Source organism: Poecilia reticulata, chromosome 15 (genome assembly GCF_904066995.2).
Source record: "Poecilia reticulata chromosome 15, P_reticulata-male-v2, whole genome shotgun sequence".
NCBI classification, from domain to species: Eukaryota; Metazoa; Chordata; class Actinopteri; order Cyprinodontiformes; family Poeciliidae; genus Poecilia; species Poecilia reticulata.
The window spans coordinates 22,569,455-22,593,104 of NC_088844.1; the positions used below are offsets into that span (position 1 = coordinate 22,569,455).

A 23,650-nucleotide genomic window follows, 5' to 3' on the forward strand; every position below is an offset into this window, starting at 1 on the left:
TTCTGGATTGTTGCACTTCTAGCTTTTCATAATAATAATAATAATAATAATAATAATAATAATAATGTGAAGTCGATCAAATTTAAGAAACAGAAATGAGTGAATGAAACTTTATTCAAACTTCCCGAAAATAATAAAGTTGTTTAAGCAATTCATGTTTACATGATAACTGGCAGTAAATAATAAAGAGGGTTAAAATTCCTTCATGGGCAAAATAGTTAATGCAATTTGAAACAAAAACATTAAATGTCAAAATATCCCCAACACCTATTGTTAGAAAAGAAATACAGCATTTGAAGAAATTCTGCAAAATCTCAAATCTGGCTCAATACAGTGACATATATATATATATATATTCTCATTTTATTCTATTGTTTCCAGGATTCCACAACTAAGAGTAAAAAATAATAACTAAAACATAACTGATGGAAATCAGCAGACCTGAATGTGACATACTGCACAAATTTATCAAATACATAAAATTATAATTTGTGAGAAAACATAATCAAATGGTGGTGAAAATCACTAAATAGAACAACATGGCTGAACCTAAGTCTTTAAATGGGGGTTAAATGATATTAATCACAGGGGAAAAAGTCAAGTCTGGATGTGATACATTCATCAAATAAAAACTTGAGATGTTAAAGCAAGCTTTCTAAAGTGAACATTCAAAGGTTTCTTTGATGCTATTTACAAATGACCATTTAGACTAAGGATACTTTAATACAAAGATGAGATGAAGAATAAATAAATACATTTAGCAAACTGTAATGAATAACAGATATGGTAAGTAGGACATTGTCATCAGGGAAAATACAAAGACAGACAGCATAAACTCTTTTGAGAGGGTAGAGTACATCTCGATGTGTTCAGAAGAAGCTTGTCTTGAGTTTAATAGTCGGCGCAGCCTGCACAGTCGGCTGAGCTTGCCTTGCTGCTGCTTTGGCTTTGCTGCTCGCCTGGTTAGCTCGAATAGCAGACTCAAGACGAGTCTTTAGCTCAGGTGCTGCACCGATTACGGTCTTGAAGGCAGCTGGATACAGAGGCCCAATTCTCATTAAGTTCTGAAGGGCAAAATCGTGCAGGTTTTTAGAGACTTGAGGAGCGGAGGAGATTGCATTCTCATCCAACAGGTAAGAGATGAGAGTAGGAACAAGAAGAGCCAACAGCTGCACTCCTGTTAAACAAGCAAATACACATGCATCAACAAAACAATAACAACAATAACAACAATAAGCAGAGATGACTAAGAATTAAGACTTTGAGAAAACCCGTTTAATATGGCGCAAAGTACGCAACCTCAGACTATCATGTTTGCCCAAGTAGGTATTCTGTGTTCACTGATGATTACTTTGGTTTGCAAATTTTTTACATTTTTCAGGCGCCAACATATTTGCCTAATTTTGAAAGTTAAATTACATGGTGTTGCACAATAGTTTCACTGACTGTATAACCTTCTGAAAGACCCAGTGATGACCCCTTTATGGTTTTCTAGCAGAATACATCAGATTTTTAGTAACATTTCTCATACTTAGAGTTCATGACATCATTCATTCTAACAAGATTTTCAAGCGCTTAGAAAGATTAAAACAGGCCCACAGCACCACAGATCCTCCATTTTACAGAATAGACTTCACCTCCTTTTACCATGTGTCACGATATGCTTTGTTAGCAGATATGGGCATGGTGTCTTGTCTTCTTATTGTTTAAACAGACCATTGTTTAAAATTTCCCACACTCACTTTTCAGGATATGATTCAACATCAACTTGCTCGTTGTCAACAGTGACAAACTGAAACATGAGTCTGAATGTAAAAGGAGGACACTTCCTGAAGTGATGTCAGTAAATGACCATGTGAATGTGTTCAGTGCTGGTCAGTGATGAGACAGAAAATTTGGTACAGCTCCCAGCTTGTGTGTGGAAGTTACAACAACTTTGTCTTTTATGACGAAAGGTCAGATTTTGAGGCTTGACCATGTCCCCATACTTTGATACAGCAAAAAGCTTTGAATGAAGTTTGATCTCCAACGTCTAAAGATTGTGATACCCAATTTTGAAGTCTGTAAATCAAAAGCTGTAGGAGAAGTTTGTTCAGATTTGCATGTAAAAGGCTCAAAATGGCAGCTTTGAACCAAAATGGCTGACGTCTTGTGGAGTTTGGACTATGACTCCAAAATATTTATAGAGGGTTTTGAAACACTACAAGACATGTCAGCATTTGACTCTTGAGTTTTGTTAGGGACCTACTAAGGACCAATCAAAACATGCTTTGTGCCTCTATGATTTTCCTTCTAGGAGTAATAAAAACGTTCATTTTTTGATGTGTAGTCTAAGTTTGAGGTCAGGCAACACCCCCTTCAACATGCACAAAAAGTCAGGATTTTTTAAACTTTACATCCTCTGAAATTGAAACACCAATTTCAAGCTGATCGATCAAAATCCTAAGACGAATTTGACCAAATGCAGAGACCATACAGAGCTAAAACGGGGTCAAAAATCGGTCAAAATTGCAATTTCTATTCAATATGGCAGACTTACTATTTGTTGTAAAGCAATAAAAGCACAAAGATTTTCTGTGGATCTTGGGAAGTTCTACAATTGTACCATATTTCATAGTTCTATAATAAAGTAAGATAAATGTGGAAAGTGTTTTCGAAGTTGTCAGGTGTCACTGTTGAGTTTTTTCTCTTGAAACTTTTGCAAAATGCAAATTAGGTAAATTTTACGCATGGCTTAGCACTGTAAAAATTTGGTGAGTTTTTGAATTGTTAGATCTCCAAAAAGCCACTTCATTTGCTGGAAGAAAACAAAATGTTCATAATAACAACAACAGATAAAAAAAAAACTTTGAGAACTGAATGCACAGTATGATGATTGTTATATCAAAAACAATAATAAAACTGACAGTAAACCGGTGCTTGGATTCTAAATTTAATATGTTGCTTCTAATGCTTTAATGCTCTACAGCACACAGTCAGAAGCACTGGGCTTAATTCTTTAGCAGACATACTGTAGCTAAATGATTTAATAAAAAAAATATGTATATGCTACATAGGGTACTTGAGAGGTCCACTAAGTAAAGTTATACTCACTGTTCTTCTCTTCGCCCATGCTGACCAGATTCTCTAGGACCCTGATTCCCTCCTGCACAGCCTGCAGCTCAGCAGCAGTTCCCGGCCGACTGCGTTCCACCGCCTTTAGCTTCTCCACCATGAGTGGAGCTAAGGCGTGGATGTAAGGAGTGGACAAAGCTCGGTTGGAGTGTTGAAACACTGACAGAAGCAGCTGGTAACACCGGGCCTGAACCTGTGGCAACCAGAGTTAATTTTTTCACTAATAACTAATACGATTCCTTCCAAAAGTTCACGTTTTGCTATAATAGAGACACAATTTATGTGTTTTATTGTAAGTTTACATGATAAACAAAAATAAAAGTGTGAATAATTGGAGAACAGAAGGAACATGTAAACATTTTTTGTTTACAAATAAAAATCCAAAAAGTGTGATATATATTTTTTTATTTATTCCCCTTTAGTCGTTTAATTTAATAAAGTGCAACTAAATTTCTTCAGAAGTCAAGTAAGAAGTAAATGGAGTCCACCTGTGTGTAATTTAATCTAAACAGAGCTGTCCTGTAAGGGGTCAAATATTTAATTAAGAACATGCAAACCACCAGCCTGATAAATTCAATTTAGCATAGAAAGCATGTCAGGAATGAAGTCATGGAGAAGTTTAAAACAGGGTTACGTAATAAAACCAAGATTTGAAAATCTCAAAATGCACTTTTCCATACATCCTCCATACTTTCTAGATTTTTATTTTTATTTATAACTCCATTAAGAGCTCAAATTTGTGTTTGTACTATGATAAAATGCAGGACATAGTTTATGTGCATTTCGTTGCTTACCCAGGGATCACTAGAGTTGAGGGCATTTCGGAAGCGGTCCATGCAGCCTTTCTGCAGGACGATCACTCCCACCAGCTCACTACTGGCTGACAGCAGGAAGAGAGTTATCGCTGTCAACATACTGACCTCATCCATGTCAGGTCTGGACTCATCTATAAAGACAAAACCACAAGGTAAAATTTTCACAATAATTAAGAGTTCATGTTGTCTCATGATCAGAAAACTTACATTTTAGGAATGCAAACAATTAATCAACTTACAATTAATTGTCGATTAATGGTTTATTGGATTAAACTTAGCTCCAGCTGATCAACTAAAATTATCTGCTTAGACCTGTTAGTGTTGTAGTTTGGGAGCAGAGGATGCTGCTGGTCAGCCAGTTAATACAGAAATAAAGGTGGCGGGGCAACACCAGAATGGAAAAAAGAAATGGTCCATACAGAGTCCGGTGTGGAAAGCAAATTGTACTTTATGTGGTTCTGTTTTGAAATAGATACTCGACAAACTCCTTAATAGCAGTCAAACAGAGCAGTGTCAACTTCTCCTTTAAAAATGAATGAGGTGCTAGAAATGGAGAGCATAACAGAGAGAAATTGTAACATGATCCCAATAAGCAAGGTTGATTTTGAGGGCTGTTGTGAGTTAAGCTGCAATTCATGGAGCGAAGTTTTAACATTCCTTCAAGAGAAACCACAGAGGGTACTTCTGTATGAATAGCTCTCTGTAAGTGTTTCACATATTTGTTCTTCACATCGTTTATTTTTCTATTGAGCAACATAATATGTTCCTGTTTTGTTATATTTCATAAATATGTTTAAGTTTAATCATGCGAGAAAACCACAATTTTATAACAGTATAGCTGACACAAAATAATGCTAAAATGTAAAGGTTTTTGAAAATTCTGTTTATTATGAAAAATGTAGCCTTTTATGTCATAGAAAGACAGTCAGCACTCTTGATACAAGAGAAAAATTTGGTTTTTAAGTACATGCCTCCTTATGAGCAAATTGTTAGTTGATTGATAAGATCAATCAACTTTAGATTAACTCAATCAATAACTTGCATCCCTAGAAAATTTATGTGTTTGCTTTACCTGGATGAGAGTATTCAAGCACAGACGCCAGGCTGCTCCTGACCAGGGTGGTCCACTGAGTCTGAATGCTCTCCTCCCGGGCCAATGGTGAGGTGATGATGGTCTTAATGCCTTGCAGAGCGGCTGATACAGGTACAGGCACAGAGTTGTCAGCAGTTTTAATTGCAGTTTCTTTCAGGATCCCAGTGATTAGGAAAAGCACTGTAGGAAGAATGGTTGTTGCTCCTGTCAAGGCAAAAACACCAATAAGTTAGAATGAACTTCCTGGATGCATTTGTGCCTGTTGTCTTCAGGTCTCACCAGCAGGAGAGCACAGCGAAGGCAACTCGGCCAGGATGGAGACCGTGTTTGCAACCAGCCGTGCGCTTTCGTCTGGTAGTCTCTGAGGCCTCAGAGGGGCATGGCTGGGTGACTCCTTCACTCGGGAATTAAGCTGCGGTATGTGGCGCACCAGGATGAACACAAGCAGCTCCATGGCTGCGTATACCAGAGACTTGCCAGGTACGAGCTCTCCCGTGTCCCCGCCTTCTCCTAGGCCGGTCAGAGAATCTTTTTCACCTTCATCTTCTTTGCCTGATCAAAAAAAAAAAATTGAGTTACCTAAATTAAACCCCAGAAATACTTGGCTTGGCTCTAGAGCAGTATTCCTGACCTCTGTTGGCCCTTTGTTGTTGTAGGTGGTCCACTGCAGCTCTGATGGTCTCCTGCACCACCGTTGTGACCTGAAGCTGGACTGCAGGAGGATCCCGCGTCAGCAGCAGTCTGTGCAGCACATTCAGGAGCTCCACTGCCAGCAGCTACATTAGAGGTGAGGGAACGGTTCATCAGAAATGCCCACGTGAAATGCAAAAGAAGTAAATTACTTCATCCAACTTACTCTATCCACTGAGCATCATGAAGAGCTACTAAAAACATCAATTTGTATTCAGCCTGTGATACCCAAAAATAGAATTCAGGCCAACAACAGTAAAGCTGGAGGATCTGGAACATATGTCAAACTCAAGGCCCATCTGTATACTAAAAAGACGTGGCACAAGTCAAAAGCCATTGGCATTTTCCACAAACTTGGCCATTAAAGTTGATTTTGATTGATGACGACATATTCTCCCCATTCAAGTTATGCTGCAAACAAGGACAGACTCTACCCTGTACTTGTACAAACCCCAAAATACTTGCAGCTGGAGGTGCAGTGAAAGGTGGTTTCTAAATGTGTTTTCTCAGATGGGTTTGTTGATATGAATACATGCCACATTTTTTTCAGATTTTTATTTCTAAAAACCTTTAAAGTCAATTTCCCTATTTTCCCTCCATCTCACAACTAAGCCCTACTCAATTTTGCTCTATTTAAAATCTCTGTAAAATACAGAGAAGTTTGTGGTCTCATGTATTTATACAATCCAAAAAATTTCATTTTGTCTTTAAGAAGAAAAAAAATATTGTTAATTTCAGTCGAATAAAAAAATATTATGCCTTAGCTAAATTGACTATATGCAACGCCTCTGATTTTATTTCAACACATTAATATATATAATTTTTCCGTACCTGGTCCTCTGCCATATGTGTCTTAGCACAAGGAGTTTCTAGCAGAGTCGACAGAGCCTGCAAGCAGGACATCACGTGTTCGATGGGCTCCTCGGGCCGGGGGAAGCACAGGAACTCTATGCTGACACCTGAGTGACAGAACATGGACATCTTCTACTAACAGTTCACATTTCAGTTCACTTTTTTTCCCCTAACATCTTCAAGCTGAATGTGGACAAACAGAAGAATACGGCTGGAAGTGACTCCTTACCCAGCATGAGATGCATTCTGTCTTTAACAGACTCCTCCAGCGTCTTTGCTGAGGAAGAGCTTCCCTGAAGAGCATTGGGAACTTTGGAAGGAGTTGATGAGAGATCCTCTTGATTATCATTAACTTCAAACCCGTTGCTGTTCAACCACAGGGCCACAGCGTGCAGCACAGGGGCCCAAGAGCCGCGGTAGTGGAGTCTCGCTGTATCTATTGTCTCTGGGGTATAAAACGCTCCGCCTATGAAGATACACAGATCCAATGGAAATTATTTGTTTGGACAACTAAATTTATCACAAAACCAACACAGTTAGGGCATGTCCAGCTGTGACAGTAATATGTTAATATGTCTTCTTTAATCTTTTGTACCTAAATGGCGATTTCTCTTTTGTAAAGAAATATTTTACATGGAAAAGCCTAACTGGGGACTTGGTTAAAAAGTGAATGTTAATTTGTAACACTAAATATAAGTCGGTCCTATTCAAATGAACAAAAATATAAGAAGAAAAACATAAAATCAAAATGCAAAGTTGACAATATTTCAAGGTTCTTTGCATCCACCTATTATTGAAATCTAGTTTTAAAAACCTCATTATTAGCTAATTAAACAAAATCTCACCAGTTTAAGTATAACAGTGAACATTTCAGATGAATTTTTGTGGTAAATAATCAGTTGTGTACCATCAGGTGGGAGCTGACTTGAGAACTCAGCAGGCAGAGTGAGCAGCGCGTAGTCTCGCAGCATGGCCAGCCAGAGTCGGCTCAGCGAAGGCAGCTCCGGCTGCACTAAGGTAATAAGGCTGTCGGGAGGAAGCACATCTGCACCCAGGTCATCCTCGTCTTCATCCTCATCTCCCCTTCTAACCGGCTTGGCAGGTTTAGCCTCTGCCTCCTTCTTGATTTTCATTGCCACCACGTACACCTGACCAAGACAAAGCAGCGAGCGCAATCAGATTGAGTTCAGTGGAAAAATGAGAAATGCTGTCATGTTGAAGCTCACCTCGGCCCAGGCCTTAAGCACGGCCAGCTTCTCCATGGTGGTGGCACTCTCACTGTACAGCTGACTGGAGGAGCTCTTCCCAGACTGCACCTTGTCCAACGAGGAGACTAGCAGGTTGTGGACTCGCCGCAGGTCATTGAGGTCGCTGACTACACCACTACCGATCCACGTACTGCACACCTGTAGACAAACACTGGGGTCAAATAGATCTCGAAAAGTCTCCCTGTTAGGGTGTGTTTACAGTACAAAGTATTAAAAATGAATACAAAAGATAAATATTGTGTCTCACCTGGCATGCCTTCGCTGTTATATCAGATGGTGTATCAGGAGAAAAAGCAGGTCTGAGGGCAGCGCCAACCTAAGTGCACACAATTTGCATACAAAGTCACGTTTTTCTCATTTCCCTTTTTTCTCTAACTTCACTGACTGACAACTTCTGGATACATTTCTAACTCACATTGGCCTGGTACTGCTCCAAAATAACATGCCCCGGAAACTCAGGCTCTGGTACAGACGCAAACTTTTTAATTATGTCTTCCAGGGTCTGCAGACCAGCCATCCTCAGCTGGTTGCTGTGGTCGGTGGCTGCCATGAAGGCCATGCGGATCAGGTCAGACAGATGGAGCACCAACAGATCTCCTGAATGGACAGAGATGCAGGAAGAAACAACAACCTTTGTGAATAATAAAAACCAGTTCATAAATGATCAATGCAGGGGGAAGTGAGCTGTCACTATCAACAAAGAAAAATAAATATTATGACATGTTATTAGTTTTAATTTTCTCTATTGCAGCAAAAATAATGTTTGCTCCTACAGAGATGCGTTTTTCATATAATTACAGTAGCTTGCAAAAAATTTTAATTTTACACATATTCTCAAATTTCAACTACATATTTTAATGTGTTTTACTAGAGCAACTCACTCATTGTTACCTGGAAGAAAAATAGTAGGTGGTTTGCAAATCAAAATCTAAGAGTGGTGTGCATTTGTATTCTGCACATGAAAAAGCCAGATGCAGTCTTGATTTAATCAAATCAATCAGACAGTAGGGAAACCATCCTGAGATATCCTCTTTGTAGAGCAGACTTTCCTGGCACATGTAGGCAACAAAAAATAAATTACTTAAATTAATTATCTGAGTGCCTCTGAGGCAGCAAATGTCCTCTGGGTTCTTGTGATGCCAGAAGAGAGCAGGAATCTATCTGCTGTTATTTCTGCTTCCATGTGCTTTACAAGAATTTAGCACTACAATGTCCTGACTCCTGTCATATCTATGCTTTCAACTTCTAGCACCCTAAAGACTCTAGTCTGTGTCAAGATATTTAAGGTGAGACATCAACCAAAAGACTCATAGCTGTAGTAGTAAGGAAAGAGTATTCTACACAGTATGTCCATACATATTTTTTTGATTTTTTAAAAATAAATTATACATCATTTTTCTTCTAGTTCACAATTATGCATCCCTTTGGTTGGGTCTGTCTCACCAAAATACAAAGACATTAGTGGCTGTAACAAGGCAAAACATGAGGAAAATACAGGGTGTGAATACTTTTCCAAGTCTTTGTATTCTATAAATATCTATCCATATTGACGTATCTTGCTTGTTTTAGAGAAGCTAACATAAATACAGGCTCCTCCATCTATTACAGTGGAAAAACTCTCCCGGTTCTGCTTACTCATCTCCTGCCATGCTCAGTCTTTATTCAAAACACACATGGATCAGCTATTTTCCAAAACCTAGCTCTCCCCAGAGGCAAGACCTTTTACTTGTCTCTGGGGAGGCAAGTAAAAGTACTGTTTTGCCTGAGTAAGTGCCTGAGTAAGTACTCAGGCAAAACAACAACAACAAAAAAACTGGTAGTATAAACCAGCAAGGTGGAAGAATGGTACCTTTGGGGTTCTTTGCTTGTGCAGAGCGAGCAGTTGCCAGGTCGAAGTGCGCTTTGTCTACATTCTCACATAGCAGGATGATGCGGCACAAGCAGTCGGCGGCAAACACCCGCGTCACCCAGCGCGGCGCCACAGAGGGCTTGGACTTGTCATCGTCACCCAGGCCTGTGAACATGGTGTCGTCGTCCATCTCGTCTTTTTTCTCAGAGTCCTCCTCATCCCTTTCCACCTCAAATGTCACTGCTCCCCCCACGTCTGAAAGAGGAGACGGGCGTTTTTATGACACAATGATTCAAAAGACACAGATTAGAGTTTTTTTTTTTTTATTAATCTGGGAACTTGCCCGTTGTTGCCGCGAGGACGTCTTTGCAGAGTTTGAGCCAATGAGAAAGCTTCTCCACAGCGAGAGATGACAGCATGTGCCCCAGAGTGTCATGGATGTCAGAACACAACTTCCTGTCCGTCTCTCGATCCAGCATGCCGAACAGAACGCCTTCCAACCCGGTTTCTGTTATATTTAGATCTGAACCACACACCAGGATAACACCATAAGAGTTAGCATCTCAGTGAGCCAATGTTGCCAAACAGAACACTGCAAAAGCACAAACTTTTACCAAGTATTTCTGGTCTACTCTCTAGTGCAAATATCTTAGTGCACCAGAAATAAAACAAAACTAACTTGCAAATAGCTTTTCAGAAAGAAAGGATCTTGTTTAACTCATTAACTTCTTAATATTGGTGAAAAAGAACTAGTTATACATGAAATAATCTGCCAGTGGAACTAATATGTTTGCGTCAATATTAAGGAATTATTGACTTAAAATAAGCTAATACATTTTACTGAAAAGTTACTTGTAACTTAGTTTTGTCTTATTTCAAATGTTGTAAGATATTTGCAGTAGAAACTATAGCAAGAGTACTGGACAAGATTTTGTGTTTTTGCATTGAATTGGCATTATCCAACTCACTGATTGCTGTGTTGTCCTTGCCATCTCCTGCTTTCTTCGCCAGACTCATGGCGTACTCGCACACCTCTGCGGCCTCCCGCTGGGCAAGCTGTCTAAGGCACGCTACGGCAGCACGACGCAGCAATAAGTGAGAACTGCACAAGTGCACCTGCAGGAATCCCAGAGCACAGTCAGAAATCCCAACTTAAATCAGCGCAGTCTGTACTCTTCTGCGGTGCGAAACGTGCGTCTTACACAGAGGCAGGGCACCAGGCTGGACAGGTTCACGTGTCGAGGAGCGAACATGTGCAGCTGCTGCAAACAAGAGATGGCAGCTGCCTGGACCAGGGAGTCGGAGTGATCCTGCATGATGGCACAACCGACCAGGCAGGACGAGCGGATGGTGGAAATAGTTGCTCCATTTCCTGGAGAAACAAATTAATTAGAAAACCAGAAGGAAGCTGTTTTTAACAATCAGATGACGCAGACAACTGGAGATGACGGCAGAAGGACTAATAAAAATCTTTATATCTTAGATCAATCAAAGTTCCCTGGATTAGTTCATTTTTTATGTTGATGAATACCAGAGTGGGTCAGTTTGATCCCACCTGGGGGCGTTGTGAACCTCCTTTATTAACTGAGAGTAACTCTGGGTGTTCTGCACATTTACTAATGTTGGAAAAAACAAAACAAAAACATTTTTACGACTCAAGTAAATAACAACCAAAAGAAGATCACACTGAGTTTTTCGGATTGATCAGAGATAATAGTCTGTTATATTTCACATAGTTTTTAAGATAAGTTAATGCAATTAAATTATATATAGCTTGATAATTTGTATGACTATTTCTGACTATAACTAATGAAAAAATGAAACTACACACAACAATATAAGATACAATAAATTAATATACAATGGCAAAAGCACATGGGTATGGATCTAAAGGCATTAAGTGGAAGAACTGGAAACACATGGGCATAATAGAAGGGTACAAAGAGGAGAAAGGGGCAAATTGCGCCATAAACATTCTACAAACTCTTAAATCTGCCACATTTATTGATGTTATTGATTTATTTTTTATGATAACTGGCACACTTTTAATTAAAACCATGGTTTAACATAGCAGACCCAAATTTTTATCGACCCTGCAGTGGTTGCCATGCAACAGACCTTAGAAACTCTCTCCGCATCAATCCTTGATTTAACAATGTTGTTTATCCAGGTAAAGAAGATAAAAGAGAAGTGAGTAAAAACACCCATTACAAGCTATTTATTTTTAAAAGGTGAGTTTAGAATACTGGCCTACGTAGGTTTAAAATTTTTGTTACTGCCACCTGCTGGCAAAATATAGCTTTTGACCCAAATACACCCAAAATCTTACCAAGTATTGTTGGTTTTGTTTCTTAGTACACTTGAAATAAGACAAAACTAACTTTTCAGCAAGATGTTGAAGCTTGTTGATATTGATGAAAAAGTGCTAGTTGTAAGTGAAATAATCTAAAGATATCACATTTTCCCATATTATAATTTGTGGGAAAAATTGCTGAAATAGTACAAGTTCCACTGGCAGATTATTTCACTTATAACATGAAGAAAATGTGTTGCTAAAAGTAAAATAAAGTGTCAGTGGAACTAGTACTGTTTCAGCAACATTAAGGAATTTATTACTTAAAACAAGCTCTTATATCTTGCTGAAAAGTTACTTGTAAGTTAGTTTTGTTTTATTTCAAGTAGACTAAAATATTTGCACTAGAAACTAGACCAAAACTACTTGGCAAGACGTTGTGTTTTTGCAGCATAAAATAAAATTGTTCTACCACAGGACATACAGCATAATTAACCAGACGTACCTTGTAATTCTGGCCCAACAGTGGTGATCAGAGCTCCCAAGCAGCGGCCCAAACACTGGTGGACCTCTGTGTGAGACGGCGGCACGGTAAGGAGCAGGGTGAGCACCAGGGAGAGCGTGGGCTCCACGTAACCTCGGTACATTGGCCCGCTGGAATCCACAATCAGAGCCAGAGAGTGCAGAGACCAGGTCTGATGAAAGAAGAGGAAATAAACCAAATTTCTGTTTTTGAAAACAAACAAACATTTTATATGCTGATTTTAAAATCCTCTCCTCCTGTGTAATACCTGAACTTCGTGAGAAGATCCATCCTGAGCGAGAGCCAACAGGATGCTGACGCTGGTCTTCAAGTGCTGCCCAGAGCCGATCCCTCCGACGTACCGATGAAGACAGCCGAGAGCCAATGAATGGCCCGTTCTTGACACCACATCACGAGCCGATTTCAGCCTTCAGTCACAACGAAAAGACAAGAACAAAATGATTTTTTTCTCATCAACTGATTTCTAGCCAAGTTATTGATTAATGAATTAATCATAAGTAAATATAGTGAATCTAAAAAAAATAATGAAATTTAAAATACAGGAGCCTCTTGGGTAGAAAAATAAAAATAGAAAATATGTTGTTCATAATTTCCCACGAACAGAGATGTTCATACTGTCTGGTTGCTCTTGAAGGAATGTAAAAGCTTTGCTGCATGAAGTGCATTAACTCAAGATCAACCTTCAACCTGTTTTTGTTCCCATCATATTATGACTTTTCCCCGTTATCCCCTCTGCTTTTCTGTCATCACAAACTCTTCTTTGTAGCACATCAGTAATTTTTGAATGAGAGGTTGACATTCTTCTGCCATGCAGCTCGACTGACCACTATTAAAGTGAAACTTAAGGAGCTTGTCGAGTATATATGTATAACAGAAACACATAAAGTGTATTTTGCATCCCAAACCGGACTATGTTTGGATTGATTCTCTTTCCTGTTCTGGTATGGACCCACCATCTTTGTTTCCATATCAACTGGCTCCACTTAAGGATGACCAGTGGTACCACACTACAACACCGACAGGAGGTTTAAGCTAACATTAGTTCATCAGTTTGAGCTAATTTGAATCTTTTCAACCATTAATCAACAATTAATAGTTAGTTGATTCATTTTTTGCATACCTATTTAATATTTAAAAAAATATTCTTACTTGTCAAAGCTGGTCTGTGCCATTCTGGCGATGAATGTGGCCTCTCCCACCACCTGAGCCATCCTGCCCAAAGCCTCTCCAGCAGCACAACGTAAAATGGGATTAGGATTGTCCAGAGCTCCCATCACCAGGGCCAGAGCCGACTTGCGCACCTCCTCTGGGCCCAAAGTGCTCTTGTTCTCAGCCAAACCCTTCAATGAGTACCAGATTTTAACAACAGTGCCAATGGAAATGTTTTAAGAGGACATATGGGTTGTTTTCTTACCTTGAGAGCACTAAGCACTGCAGTAAAGATGTTCAGCTGGACCGCCTGCTGTCGAACTCCTTTGGCCTGCTTTATGCACTCTGCAAAGTGGTCTAGCATCTGCAGCCTGAATTAAACCAATAAAAACAACAACAACAAAAAGTTAAATAGTAAGAGAGTCAACACCAAGAGCCCTCCATATAGTTTTCCTATTTTAACCAATTTACAAATGTATAACATGACAGCTTTACTACTCACCTGTGTTTGAAGGAGACGTGAGGGAAAACCACGCCAAACAGAGCGACGGAAGCGTCAATGACGGACACGCCCAGAGGCAGGGGCCCAGGGATGGCCTCGCCGACGGGAACACGCAGGTAGATGGACGAGGGGTCATGCTCCAGAGCGCCGCTGCCAGAGGCGCTGTTGGGCTGCAGCTACAGACAAAAAGAGTTACAACAGCATTAAAAAGCAACACTACAGGCTGCGATTTTATTTTTAAGCTATATCGCCCAGCCCTAGAAAAAGTGTATTTCTACTTTTCCAAGTCAATAGATGAGGGATTTTGGAGGAACATCAGAGGTAATCTGTACTAACTTGATCCTCGATGGACTTGTGGTCAGTTTCCTGCAGCCAGGAGCCCATGAGCACACTGTCGTCATAGTGACACAAAGAACGCAACAGCGAGGTGGTGGTGTTGGCGGAGTTGTCAGTCAAAGTGAACTCTGCCACCAGTTCCCTCAGAAGCGCATTGAAGTTGCCTGCAAATAGATTACAAACTTTAAAACAGCTCCTTAAAAAAGACATCTGCAACATTTGCACAGAATAATTTAAAAGCAAGTTTTACCTTCATACGTCTTAGGAGGCAGGAGGGCCAAGATGTCGTACAACCTGAGTCTCACCATTGCTGCACTTGCTTTTAAATGAGCACCATGGACTTTAGTGATGGCAGGGACCCTGAAAAGCAACAAATAATCGTCATCATGTGTCTCTGCCTTCAACATCTTCAACCGGTGAAGAAATTTCATACTCACTGTGACATCATGGTCATTGCACATTCAATGGGAGTCATGAGTCTACGGATTACGTCTTCAGTGAGAAGCTCGGGACAGTGTGCCACAAAGCTGCGCATGGCTGCAGAAAAGAGAGCCAAACAAGTCAAAGATAAGGATGTTTTAATACCTAATAGTCTGGTAGACTATGTGAAAGGGGACCAAAATTGGTGTGAATAAACCCTAAGAAAGCTGAGTTAATGGAGAAGGCTGAAAGTCTACAGAGGAGAGGTTTTTACCACACAGAGCTCCGGCCCGGCCCTCCAGAGTGACTTGCCAGGTGAAAGAGTCTCCTCTGGCCTTTTCGGCCTCCAGCTCCTTCTGGGAGCGTGGAAACACGTTCCTCCACAGCAGCAGCATTTTGGGAAGGTGGTAGCGGACAAGTGAGGAACCTGTAAATGTATTTAAACACAGATCAGAGGTGTTTGGGAGGAGAAACTGCAGGCCAACAGCTGAAAGCTATTTTCAGGAGACTCACCTAAAGTCATGAGGGCCCCGAGTAGGAGCCATCCAGCCTGCGTGCGCTGCAGGGACAGCCGGCTGTTCTGAGCCGCAGTACGCAGGAGGTCCTCGGCGATGCTCACCACCAGCTACAGATAAAGCAATAATTTAGCTTTGTATTTAAAGACACTTGAAGTGGTTAAAAATGAGAGAAATGAAACTTTTCACACCTTGCCCTTGGAGTGAGGAATACCCAGCGGACACTGGTGTACTCCTCCCAGCAGAGCGGCCATCGCGAAGCTGTAGCCGCTCACGGCCTCTGGAGAACTCTTTAGGTTGTTGATTCTCTCAGCGCAGCGGTCAAGCAGCGGCGACAGCTGATAGGGCAGAGCCACAGCCACACAGCGCAGACACCACGCGGCCGCCAAACGCGCTGCCATGCTCGGGTGCAGCAGCACCGAGGTTACAGTTTCCAGAAGCCCTGGAACGTGAATATTTTGCGTAAATCCTCACTCCGAAATTACAGAACAAGAGTTGAATTTCATGTTGATAAGTGCTTCTTACCAATCGAAGGCTCCTGGATGAGCGGAGAAGCTGTGGCACTCAAGCTCTGGACCAAACTGCCCAGCTCTTTCAGGGCGCACACCATGACATGCTGACTGGCAGAGACGTCCGCTGCTCCTGCCTTGTTCTCCCCACTGATGTCGTTCACTACTGCCTCTAAAAGAGCACCACAGGAAACAAAACAAACAAGCAATTCAAGTTTGTTGCTTACTCTGAACTGCTAAAAATTGTTAAAACTGTAAAAAAAAATTCATAAAATGATCATTTTCTTCAGAATGTGTGCAGCTTTGATGGATGTAGTGGATTAAAATCAACAACAATTTGAAAGTTTTTGATTTATTAAAGATAATCATAATCATTGTATCATAACTGGACAAAAAAAAGTCCTTAAAAGTGTTAATTGACCACTACACACTGCTGTCACACATTCATCAATTAAGCTCTTAAATCATTTGGCTGAACCATTGAACCCAGAAATATTTGGACACTGACACATTTTATTGTCAGATGCATTTAAAGTTACTAAGATTAAAATGCATTTTAGCAACACAAAAATATTCAAGTTGAAGGAAAGTGCCAAATATGGAATAAAGCAGAATGTTGGTCTTAATGTTAAAATAATCATATAAACATTAGAGGGTTTAGAAAATACAGATTTAAAGGTGGAAAGAAAAAAATTAGAAAAACTTCCTTGTTGAATGAACAAATGTAAACATAACAAATCTAAATCTATCAGAAGTATTTATAATTTTATCTTTTCAAGAAAGTCAGCGTATATAAAAATGCTTATTATCTCGGTCTAATATTTTTTATTATTCTAATAGTTACATAAACTACACCTTAAAATTCTGATGTATTATATAGACACTCTATCAATATAGAATAAAGATAGAGTAAGTTTTTTTACTAGCAATGTTTATTGGTCTAACTATCTTGGATGAAAGTTTAATGATCTCTAAACAGGTTGTGAGTGCTCACAAGAAAACCACGTCAGTCAATTCAAGCATTCAGCATGCTGAGATGAGTCAGTCTTCACCAGTGTAAACTTAGCGTCTTGATAGTAAAGCGCCATTACTATCCATTCATTTTGTTAAGCTGTTTGTGTATATACAGTCATTTTCAATAAATTAAGGTATTATTGAAAAGATATTTCAGTAACTCAATTAATTAAATGAAACTTCATATAGATTAAACACAAAATTATATCTTGAAGCCCATTTACAACTAATGGAAACATCACATTTAAGATTTGAATATTACATCATAGCAATAAAAAAAATATTTTAATACGCAAAACTTGGTTTACTAAAAAGTATGTTTAATACTTAAAAGGCTGTAATTTTCAAAAGATACTCTTAATTTAACAAACACGCCCAATATGAACACATTTTCTAATTTATTGAATATGATTGCAGCTCATGTTGAACTGATGGATAACTTTAAAATTGTTTTGTTTTCACTCATTTTTAATTCTGGTTGAGCAGGAAATAATGAATTTTATTGGATTTTATTCTATTGAATTTTGTTAATATATTACTATCTTTTGTTGCTTTTATATTACAATTGTTTGGTCATTTAAGTCATTATTATTATTCAGTTATCTTTAAATGACATTTTATTTTATTTTATTATAACCTGCTTTATTTTTATATTAAACCAACTGTGGTGTCATTGTCCAAATATTATAAACCTGACTGTGTTACAATTTGGGGTTCTGAGGATTTCTGTCATAGAAATATGAAATATATAGAAAAACTGTTGTTGTACCATGAAATATATAAACAAAAGCACACTGGTCATTTTAAATATCTAGAAATCATCTGAGCTCCAAACAGACAACAGTCAGGAGAGATCACACAAAGATTAAAAACAGTCTCAAGGATCATATTTAAAGCTGCTTATTGATCTGTGCCAGAAACCCACCAGGCTTCAGATTTCATTGTTTTATTTTCCAATTAGCCACAAACATTTATCATTTTTTTTGTTTTAAGGAGTTTCACAGATCAAACTGACTGGAAAAGCTTGAGCAGCAAGTATAAAGTGAACAACAAAGAGCCCAGAATCACATCTGGAGAAAAACTAACAGTGAACTTAATTTTATGAAGTTATGTTATCAACAACAGCATGATGTCCTACAAGAGGTTGCACAGCAAATCAGAGTAAGAATCATCCTTTTGAATGAGATAATGGTGATGTAAAAAGACACTGATGTGATGCTGTGTAAGCGAAAATGGAAACTGTCTGGCGGTGTACTTGCAAACCTAATTATGCCTTGCTATAAATTTAGAGGCACATGCAGTTTTTTTTGCTGATCTAAGCCAGATGTTTACAGTTGGAAGATGTTATTTGCTCCTTAGGGATTATAAAGCAAAACCAGAGCATAAACCGGCAGACAAAAAGCCATGATGACTATGAAATAATGGAAGAATGAATAGTTGATGAGCTGTGTAGCTGATGGATACTATTGACATTATGATGCTGCTTGTGGTTAAAAAGAGATGGAAAGCAGGAGGATAAGGGCCACCCTAGAGCAGAAAAGACAGAAAGCCAAACTAGAAAAAGGAGAGGAATGTAAAGCAAACTCTGTCCACCCAAAAGCAAAACATGCAATGATTCTGGAAAGTGAATGCAGAAAGAATTAAACACGATAACGATGGATGAGTACTTACTCTGTAATGCTCTGAACCGTGATATTTCCCCCCCATCCTCCTTACCCACAGCCCTCATTTGTTTGCTGATGGCTTGGCAGATTTCTTTGCCGGCCGCAATCTGAGCTTTTTCTCCCAGCAACCCCCCCAAGGTGGCACGCAACATGAAGGACACACAGCGCCGCGAGTACACGGCTTCCACGTGTGTCTGGGTGGCCCGCGGGTGAGACACGAGGTCCAGAACGTGGGACAGGAATGTGGCAAAATTGCGCTCCAGCCACTGACCACCCAGTGTGGTCACAAAGACAACGTAAGCCTGAGTACAGAGAAGAGAACGACAAGTCAGTTGGACAAAAAACAGATTCTCACATATACAGGTCAATTTTTTCATCTAACCCTTTAGCCATTTTCAAAAACATAAATACAAAAGTTTATTACTAATAGTGGAAGACTGTTCTGCAGTAATCAGGCTTTAATTGGGGAACATTTGTCTGTCCGTGAGTGAACATGAATGGACAGATAGATTGGAACCATCTTAAATTTTTTTCCCTCTAAAAAAATCCCTCCTACCTGTGTGACCCCGACTCGAACCTCCCTGCTGACCGACGCCCCTCCCTTCAGCATCTCCCCTCCACTCTTCAGGAAGCCAGATCCTCCCCGTAGGAACCCAGTGGCCATCAGCTCCAGAACCTCGTCCAGTGTGGCCCGCTTCACGTTCTGACGCATCACTGGGAGTCACAAAAAACCAGGTTGGAAACGAGTCTGCCTGTTGAACGTATAGAGAGTCCTGCTGATCCAGCTCAGGTACCTGCAGCTTGTTTGGGCATGAGCGCCGTCGCCATGACAGTTCCCAGCAGTTTGGCCACTGCCACCCGAACACCATAGTTGGAGCCTTCCAAGGCTTTAAAACACAAAGTGGCCACGTTCTCCAGTTCTGTCGTCCACATGAACACCGCCTCATTCTGCAGCTCCAGCAGGCACTGGTCAGGCAAAAAGAAAGATGTAAGATTTTGTAAGTAAATACATTTTCAGCTTGACTAGCCATTCAGAAACTTATTAATCTGATTTTAATTATGATCAGTGAATACACCAATATATTTAAGAGTCCTTACGACTTACATCACTATTCATTTTGAAAGTTGGTACAGAGAGAAGAAGACTCAAAGTTTGCTTATTTAAGCAAACTTTGAGTCTTCAAAGTTTGCTTAAAACTTTGAAGACTCAAAGTTTTAAACCCTGAGATCAGTTTTAAACACTGATCTCAGTGTTTAAAACTGAGATCAGAGGCATGTTCATTCAGCTTTTTAAATCAATGCATTTTATTATTGCTACTTCAGAAATGTGAAATTTGTGTAATAACTGTAGGTACACAAATGTTGCACATAAAGTGAAATAGTACAGCTTAGGTTTGGTATTTTATAGTTTGTTGGCTGCTGGTTATATAGTCTAAAAGCTGCCAGGAGGAAAGACATCTGGTCTATCATGTATGACCAGATGTCTATCATGATAGACTGTTTAGGAGTGATGTTGGTTTATTGGATGTACAGTTAATATGAAGGACCTCAAGAAATTACTGGGTCTTTTAAACAAGTTATAAGTTTTTGTAGCGAGAACTTAAATGTTAGATTAATGTTAGAATGAATTCTCATATAATTGTGGTTTCAAACTATTCAGTTAGAATACAGCTATTAATCAATTTCTTTAATCCCTTCATTGAAGTGTTTTCCAGATACTAACCTTGGCTACCGCACAGCGGACGGCCATGGATCTGTCTGTGAGCAGAGAGCGGGCGTTCTTGTAGATGTCTCTGTGACATGAAGCTGCAGCTCCGCCCAGTCCACTCAGCACCTTCTGCAGGCTGAGCAGGATCTCTCCTCTGCCTTGGGACTACATAATTCATTACAATACATAATACAGATATTCCACAATGGCCCTCCAGTAAAAAACTAAGTTATGTCAAAACCAAAACGTCTCAGTTACCTCTGCACTCTTTAGAGCTTTCAGGAGATTATTAATGGTGTCTGGAAATGAGCTTCCCAACATCCGGCCCATCTTTTCATAAAATGCTCCAACACACGCCACTGCAGCACTGTGAGACAAATACCAACCAAAATATTGCTAGACGCAAGCAAAAATCATTATGAAAACTCAGAATGATTAGAAAAAAAAAATATGATAAAGACAAACTTTCTTTATCATAGTTTAATTTTTTTTTTCCACTTTACAAGCTGCACTGCTTTGTATATGTCCATCACTTAAAATCCCAATACAAAAGATTAAAGCTTGTGGAGATATTGGGCTAAATGTGGAAAATAAACTTCATGTAAATAAAACACAAGATTAAAATAAACTGCACCATTAAATCCTAATGTAGGATTAATCTTCCATTAATGCGAGTAAGAAAAACATAACACCTGTTCCTCCTAACTTAATCCTCCCTTTTAAACACAAATTATCATACTGCAGACTAATGCATGGCTTAACTGCTAATACCCTTTGAGAGGGGTCAGCTGTATGTGCTTGAATTTTGAAAGCAATAATAAAAAAATAAGAAGTACTTGTAAATGTCAAGAAGCTATTAATAAACTGTAAATATTACGAAATGCTGTCTTACAGTTTTGTTGGTAAATATGCAGGTGTGTCATCCTTGCTTTTAATGATCTCGTTGCATTTATCCAGAGTCTGGAACACGGTGAAGGTATCGCCAATACTGTAGAGCGTAGCGAGGTTTTTAGCCAGCAGTTTTCTGGTTGGTGGTCCAGGGGCGCTGCTGATCAGTCCTGTTAACTGTTCCACCAGTTTCTTCTGCTTCTCCTTCACATCCACCTGCCATTCAAGCACATCATTAAAGTCACCTGCAAAGTCAATTACTTAAAAAAAGCAATACCAACAATGAAAAATCACCTTATTTGCTGCCACAAGCACTTTATCCAGGAATCGAAGCCATTCGAAGATGAAGACTGGTCTCTTTGCTTCAGTGATCTGAGCCAGAGCATCCTCATTGAGCAGCAGACTGTGAGCCAGCTCCATGGTGAGAATCAGCACTGTTCACCCTCGTCTGCTAGAAAGTGTACATTGTCAGCATAAGATGCCAATGTTCTGCCTGTTTGGTAATTTAGCTGTAATTTCATACAATATAATGAAACAAAATAGAAAATTCACATTATGCAACTTCCAGCTTCTTTTAATTGCTACCCTGTTAAGTCTTTCATATAAAGGCATTACTGATACCAAGGTAAACAGGGGTTTTAGCAAGTTACAGTTCCAAAAACAAAACAAAATGATGAATGAGTTTAAAGTACTCTCAATGAAATATTAGAGAAAAGCCCAGAGTGACTGGAGTTTCCTCCTGTTTTAAGGAAGAAAGCGTAAAGCAGCACTGCTCTCCTCCCACTTATTACTGTAAAAGGAGGACTCCTATATTTTACAGCGCAATATTTTTTTTCCAGTTCCAAAACAAACATTGATGGTCATAGTGTGAAAATGAACAATAAAATATGGTAATGGCAGCATCATGCTGAAGGGAAGCCACCCAACTCTCTTTGTAAGATTTGAGCATCATGTCTGTTTAGCACCAGAAAGTGTTGATTCTACATTATTACTACATTGTAATGACCACAAATGTTATAAATAAAATTATTATAATGGCAAAAACTGGGTTGACTATGGAACATTGAATAGAGTAGTTGTCTTGCAATCAGAAAGTTGTGTGTTTCTTCTTAACAACAGTCAATGTGCCCTAGCAAAGGCCTTTAGCACCAAGTTGCCAACCGGTCTCCATCAATCGGTGCGACAGGGTCAGTGTTTTAGGAATAGTTGAAGCTTTTCATTTTTTAAACAAAACCAATTAGATTATTTTTGCACTTTTTTTAGTTAGAAACCTTGGTGTAAATACAGTAATATCATAAAGTTGTAGTAGTTCTCATACTGAACCATGCCAACACTCCAGTATAATGTCACATCATCATCATCATCATCATCATCATCAACATTCAACATTTTCCCATATTATATGTTTTGCTGATGTACTGCAGCCTGGCTGTGTTTCTCTTTTCTTTTCGATAAGGAGAACTCCTGACCCAGAGTTTCTCTCTTTTTCTCCTATATCTGCTTCTGGCTCTCTCAACACCTAGCTGGTTGCAGCAGCTCAGTTTGAATCTGGTTCTGCTGGAGGTTCCTGTTAAAAGGGAGTGGTTTCTCTCCTCTGTTGCCACATGCATGCGTAGGATGAGGGATTGCTATGAAATAAGTGATTCAATGCAATCTACTGGGCTTCCTTTGATTACTTTTTACAAATTGGATCATATAAAAACAAATTAATTGTATATGATGCCCTGACTTTGAACTGCATTATAAGTAGTTTAATTTTTGGATTGCACATAATTCTTGATGTGACTGCATCATGTTGTAATGAATTTAATTTAATTTGGTCATGTATGTCCTAAACTAAATTTTTGTCTTGTTAAACCTTGAGATTTACTTTGATTTGGCGTCATATAAATTGATCTGAACAGGCTATAAATAAAACAAGCCGGTTAAATGAGCTCAAAATGTCTATCATTTCTCGGACACTTAGCTTCATTTACATGGCATCTGTGCTTCATAAAAATAAAGCTAAGAAGCAGTAACAACTTATTATTTGAGCTGTTTTGTGTTTTGACAGCCATTGACAGTTTTTAGCTGTTTGTAGCAACCTCAGCTAGCTAGCTGATTCCTATGAGGAACAAGCTGAACTCCGGCGACACAGCGTTAACCCGGGCTTTAAGCTGTTTTCTGAAGTCTATCACAACTCCCAGATATCCTATAAAACACGACATTCTCAACAGCATCCTAAAATGTAAGCTAAATATCGATCAAATACAAATACTACCTGTGTTTCGATGATCCAGGATGAATGACGACAAAATATCAGCGGCGTTGCAAACAAGTATTTCCGGTGGGAAACTATGCAACCAACATAACTGATACATATGCGCGCAATTGACAACAAATATTTTAAAACTTTTTCTTTGTATTAAACTTTAATTCTATATGGTG

The 23,650-nt window shown here is 39.3% G+C and overlaps 1 protein-coding gene across 3 annotated transcripts; it reads right to left on the bottom strand.

Annotated features, from left to right (window-relative positions):
- Nucleotides 1–96: 96 nt before the first annotated feature.
- heatr5b (HEAT repeat containing 5B) lies at nucleotides 97–23,627 on the bottom strand. Of its 3 annotated transcripts, none has more exons than XM_008430267.2 (36): nucleotides 23,484–23,627; nucleotides 21,518–21,671; nucleotides 21,228–21,439; nucleotides 20,594–20,702; nucleotides 20,351–20,500; nucleotides 19,422–19,593; nucleotides 19,184–19,341; nucleotides 18,635–18,929; nucleotides 15,966–16,121; nucleotides 15,632–15,882; nucleotides 15,439–15,550; nucleotides 15,200–15,352; nucleotides 14,943–15,042; nucleotides 14,756–14,865; nucleotides 14,506–14,669; nucleotides 14,170–14,345; nucleotides 13,933–14,038; nucleotides 13,668–13,858; nucleotides 12,766–12,925; nucleotides 12,480–12,669; nucleotides 10,884–11,053; nucleotides 10,650–10,797; nucleotides 10,025–10,204; nucleotides 9,682–9,936; nucleotides 8,248–8,429; nucleotides 8,080–8,148; nucleotides 7,791–7,970; nucleotides 7,472–7,712; nucleotides 6,794–7,030; nucleotides 6,544–6,671; nucleotides 5,654–5,798; nucleotides 5,302–5,574; nucleotides 5,002–5,226; nucleotides 3,909–4,060; nucleotides 3,094–3,307; nucleotides 97–1,177 (listed from the first exon to the last, which is right to left on the bottom strand). In XM_008430267.2, the coding sequence occupies exons 2-36, from the start codon at nucleotides 21,641–21,643 to the stop codon at nucleotides 870–872; spliced, it is 6,198 nt and encodes a 2,065-aa protein (XP_008428489.1). In that variant the 5' UTR covers nucleotides 21,644–21,671; nucleotides 23,484–23,627; the 3' UTR covers nucleotides 97–869. The 3 variants fall into 3 exon arrangements, with proteins under 3 accessions (XP_008428489.1, XP_008428490.1, XP_008428488.1); XM_008430268.2 differs by having other exon boundaries at nucleotides 18,680–18,929; nucleotides 21,518–21,674; nucleotides 23,484–23,575; XM_008430266.2 differs by having other exon boundaries at nucleotides 21,518–21,674; nucleotides 23,484–23,575.
- Nucleotides 23,628–23,650: the final 23 nt, after the last annotated feature.